This window comes from Carlito syrichta, unplaced genomic scaffold (assembly GCF_000164805.1).
Source record: "Carlito syrichta isolate Samal-C Ts95f unplaced genomic scaffold, Tarsius_syrichta-2.0.1 Scaffold130561, whole genome shotgun sequence".
NCBI classification, from domain to species: Eukaryota; Metazoa; Chordata; class Mammalia; order Primates; family Tarsiidae; genus Carlito; species Carlito syrichta.
The window spans coordinates 9,414-14,062 of record NW_007074657.1 but is presented as its reverse complement, the minus strand read 5'-3'; the positions used below and the strand labels follow the sequence as shown (position 1 = coordinate 14,062).

Sequence of the window (4,649 nt, the reverse complement as noted above, 5' to 3'; positions counted from 1 at the left end):
GAACCCGAGGGCTCAGGCAATCCACTCACCTCAGCCTCCCAAGGCGTGGGATTACAGGCTGAGCCACCAAGCCTGGCTTTTTTGATTTATTGTAGAGACGAAGTATCGCCAAGTTGCCCAGGCTAGTCTCAAACCTGAGGGCTCGGGCAGTTCTCTCGTTGTGGCCTCCCAAATTGTGGTATTACAGGCTGAGCCACTGCACCCAGGCTGAGATGATTTTTTTTTTCTTTTTTTTGAGTTGGAGTCTCACTCCGTTGCCGAGACTGGAGTGCACTGGCCGCTCCCGGCCACCGCAGCCTCAACCTGTTGGGCTACGGCAATCCTTCCGCCTCAGCCTTCCAAGTAGCTGGAACTACAGGCACACGCTACCACGCCCGGCTAATTTTTTTGATTTATTGTAGAGATGAGGTCTCGCCTGCCCAGGCGGGTCTCGAATCCGTGGGCTCAGACAATCCACTCACCTCAGCCTCCCAAAGGCACAGGATTACAGGCTGAGCCACCATGCCCAGTCAACCCCACTTTTCTAAAAAGCATGTGTGACATGATGAGCCAGGGTACTGGGTGTATGCTGCAACTGATACCTTTAACACAGGCTAAAGCACACATGCCCACACATACGCTGCTGTTACACACTAGGGCAGAATTTTCTTTCTTTGAGTTGGAGTCTCACTCTATTGCCCAAGCTAGAGTGCAGTGGCATGCTCATGGCCACTGCAGTCTTGACCTGCTGGGCTCAGGCGATCCTTCTGCCTCTCAGCCTTCCAAGTAGCTGGAACTACAGGCATGCACCACCACACTCAGCTCGTTTTTTTTATTTAGTGTAGAGATGAGATATTGCCAAGTTGCCGGGGCTGGTCTCGAACCCACGGGCTCAGGCAATCCTTTTGTCTCTGCCTCTCAAAGTGCTGGGATTACAGGCTGAGCCACTGCACCTGACAGTCAGAACCTTCTTTTTTTTTTTTTTTTTTTTGAGTTGGAGTCTCACTCTGTCACCCAGCCTGGAGTGCAGTGGCACATTCACGGCCACCTAGAATTGACCTGCTGGGCTCTGGTAATCCTTCCGCCTCAGCCTTCCAAGTATCTGAAACTACAGGCATGTGCTACCATGCCCAGGTAATTTTTGATTTATTGTAGAGATGAGGTCTTGCCAAGTTGCCAGGGCTGGTCTCGAACCCACGGGCTCAGGCAATCCACTCACCTTGGTCTCCCAAAGTGCTGGGATTACAGGCTGAGCCACCAACCCTGGCCACAGAACCTTCTTAACAAGGTCTTCAGCACATCTTCCCAAGATGCCAAGTTGGTGGGGAAATAGACTTTGTCCTCATTTGGCAGGACAAAGGTGTAAGCAGGGTCTGGGAAAAAGTGTCTTTAGCTCTCCTGGGACTGCTGCTCCTGTAATAGACTCACACACTGGCCCCTACTGAGCAGGGTGCTGGTCCAGGGCCAGGGCATTGTCATCAAAAGGCATCTTTGATGTTCTTGAGCTGGCGCACAGCCAGGTCTACGGGGAGGCTGAACTTGAGGCTGCTGAGGCGACTGAGCAGGTTGAGGGCACTCTCAAAGCCCGTGTGTGCCATGTAGCTCCAGGGCTGGTAGTGGGGCTCGATGAGTGACCCCGACTTACAGATGAGGTTCACCCAGGACACCAGGCGCTGCTCATTCAGTGCCATGCACACCAAGGCCTTCAACTCTGAGTCTGCACTACGCTTAAAGGGGTCATGCTCTGTCAACACCATGTGAATGGCTGTCAGGAGGCTCTGCTTTGGCGTCACAACAGCGCCTCCTGTCACAGGCAGAGCAAAGGATTGGGAGAGCTTCCGGGCTGGGGATTCCACATAAGCACGGCCGTTCTTAGCGTGGTAGTACTTTACGAAGAGCTCCCAGGGGTGCATGGCCTCGGGGGCTGAGGAGAAGGCTGGTAGCAAACACGCAATGGGGGCCATGACCAGGCTCATCCCCGGGGAGGAGGCGTGTAGTCCGTGGGCCAGCAGGTCCCGCACAGCTACCGTCAGCTCCTTCCGCACAGCCGTGGTCAGCTCATCCTTGCCACCCAGAGAGAGGTCCTGGAGGTTGGCAGAGGTGATGACGTAGTCGTGCGGCTGGTGCCTCAGGGCTAGCTGCTTCACTCTGTCCACTGACACCTCCAGCCTCTTAAGTAAGGGAGAGTAGTCTCTGTCAGCCTGGCCCCTCTGCCACAGGGTTGGAGGGATCTGGCCCGTGGCACAACCAAACTGGCTAACAGCAAAAATCTGGAGCACTGCCAGTGCCCGCCGCATCAGGTGCAGGCCTGTATCCCGGGCTCTCTTCACATCTTCTGCCTTCGCTGTTTAGAAAAGACAACAGCTTATCAGTGAGAGACCATGATGACACAGAGCTACAGCAATGAGGCACAGATTCAGGTCAAGTCTTGCTTCTGAGCCATGTTATGGGTCCCCCATGAAGGTAAGAGCTACCTAGGATGTTGCTGGATTTCCTGATTTTTTTGGTTAATAACAGCTGTATTGAGATAATTCACATACATACGATTCACCCATTTAAAGTGTATGAGCCAGTGGCTTTTGTATATTCAGAGTTGTACAACTATAATCAGCTTTAGACTATTTCACCATCCCCAAAAGAAACCCCATATCACTGGCATTTCCAATTACCCACCTCTCCCAAATTCCCCCCAAGCCCTATACAACCACAACCTACTTTCTGTCACTACAGAGCTGCCTATTCTGGAAGCTGCACTTACTCTTGCTGCTTCCTGGAGACGGTCTGCTGCCACCTGTTTTGGCTGAGCTACTTCCTGTCTTTCCGCCAGTCTTGCACTCACAGTGTCCACCACCTGTCTGCAAGGGGCTTCCCACTTCATCTGGAATCAGAAATTACAAAGGAGATACTTCTTTAGCTCCCTGATGGCAGATTTTTAGAGGAAAAATAATATCTAATAGTGCCTGGCACATATAAGAATTTCACAAATTCTTCTCTTATTTGTGTAAAATGGTGACTGGCATATAGTAGTCGGTTCAATAAATGCTTGCTAAGTGAATGAACCATGAATAATCATTTTATGGCTGAGGATAGTGAGACTAAAGAGGTTAGATATTCACCCAAGGACACAAAGCCAGTAACAGGCAGAGCTGGGATTCTAACTGATTCTGAAACCAATGTTGTCTGTACTCTGCCATGCTGACTACCCTCACTAGGTAATCAAACCTCTTAAACGGAGAACTGGCACCTTTGGGTATTAGTACTAAGAATAAATAAAATCATTATGACATCTGTCCACCCAGCCTTCTTCATCCCCTCCTCTGACCTTGGATGAAGTTGATGAACATCTCAAGGTCTCGGATCTGAGTTTTCAGTTGCTCAACCAACTGCTCTTTCACTCGGGCTGGGTTGACGATCTGAGCCACTGCTGTGTCCACACGCTGACGAAGCTCTTCAGTGGATAGGGAACTGATGTCCTCATTCAGATTCATGTCCAGTTTCTTTATTAACTCATCTATAATCACCTATCAAGAGCACAAGCAATGAGCACATCCTTTGAAATTTTGAGAAAAATTAGGGAGGAGAATCTAACACTAGGTCTTTTACACTCAAATGGAAATAAAAAACATTAGCCAGGCTCGGTGGCTCAGCCTGTAATCTCGCGCCTTTGGGAGGCTGAGGTGAGCGGATTGCCTGAGCCCGCGGGTTCGAGACCCGCCTGGGCAGCGAGACCTCATCTCTACAATAAATCAAAAAATCAGCTGGGCGTGGTAGTGCATGCCTGTAATTCCGGTTACTTAGAAGGCTGAGGCGGAAGGATCGCTGGAGCCCAGCAGGTCGAGGCTACGGTGGCTGGGAGCAGCCATGCACTCCAGTCTGGGCGACAGAGTGAGACTCCAACTCAAAAAAACAAAAAAAGAAAAAAAAACCAACTTCCAAATCTGTGAAAGAAAATGATTCAACTGCTGATTAATCAAAGTGAGGACACAGACACTCTACTCTCAGAGGAACAAAAAACCCTCAGTTTTCTGATAGAAATGGCTCCTCTCACTCACTCTAAATTTTCTAGCAGACAGGTCAACTTTCACACAGAACAGTGTGAATAATACAAAGGGGCTGATGATTCAAAAAGCCTCATACTTAGTTTCTCTAAAAGCTTCAAAGAGAATATATACTGATATTTCTTTTTTCTATTGAATTGGAGTCTCATTCTGTCCCCCAGGCTGGGGTGCAGTGGCATGTTCACAGCTACTGCAGCTTCAACCTGCTGGGTTCAGGTGATCCTTCCACCTTAGCCTTCCAAGTAGCTGGAACTATAGGTGAGTGCCAGCATGCCCGGCAAATTTTTTTTAATTAATTGTAGAAATAAGGTCTTGCCAAGTTGCCTAGACTGGTCTCAAACCTCTGGGCCCAGGCAATCCTCTCCCTTGGCCTCCTAAAGTGCTGGGATTACAGGCCTGAGCCACCGTGCCTGACCTCTTTAATTTCTAAATCTTCTTATCCCTTCTTGCCCCATTCTATGCCACCAAATAAAAAGCTCTATAAAATATCAAGGCAGCCAGGCTCGGTGGCTCAGCCTGTAATCCCAGCGCTTTGGGAGGCTGAGGTGAGTAGACTGCCTGAGCCTGTGGGTTTGAGACCCGCCTGGGCAACTTGGCAAGTCCTCATCTCTA

At 49.8% G+C, this 4,649-nt stretch overlaps 1 protein-coding gene across 1 annotated transcript in view; it reads right to left on the bottom strand.

Moving 5' to 3' along the window:
- Positions 1 to 1,186: 1,186 nt before the first annotated feature.
- RUNDC1 (RUN domain containing 1) overlaps positions 1,187 to 4,649 on the bottom strand; it is a 9,675-nt gene continuing 6,212 nt past the window's right edge. Inside the window, exons 3-5 of the mRNA XM_021708078.1 lie at positions 3,302 to 3,500; positions 2,738 to 2,857; positions 1,187 to 2,323 (exon numbers count right to left, since the gene is read on the bottom strand). Of these exons, the coding sequence (XP_021563753.1) occupies positions 1,458 to 2,323; positions 2,738 to 2,857; positions 3,302 to 3,500 (1,185 nt within the window). The 3' untranslated portion in view covers positions 1,187 to 1,457. The remainder of the gene's footprint in view (positions 2,324 to 2,737; positions 2,858 to 3,301; positions 3,501 to 4,649) is intronic.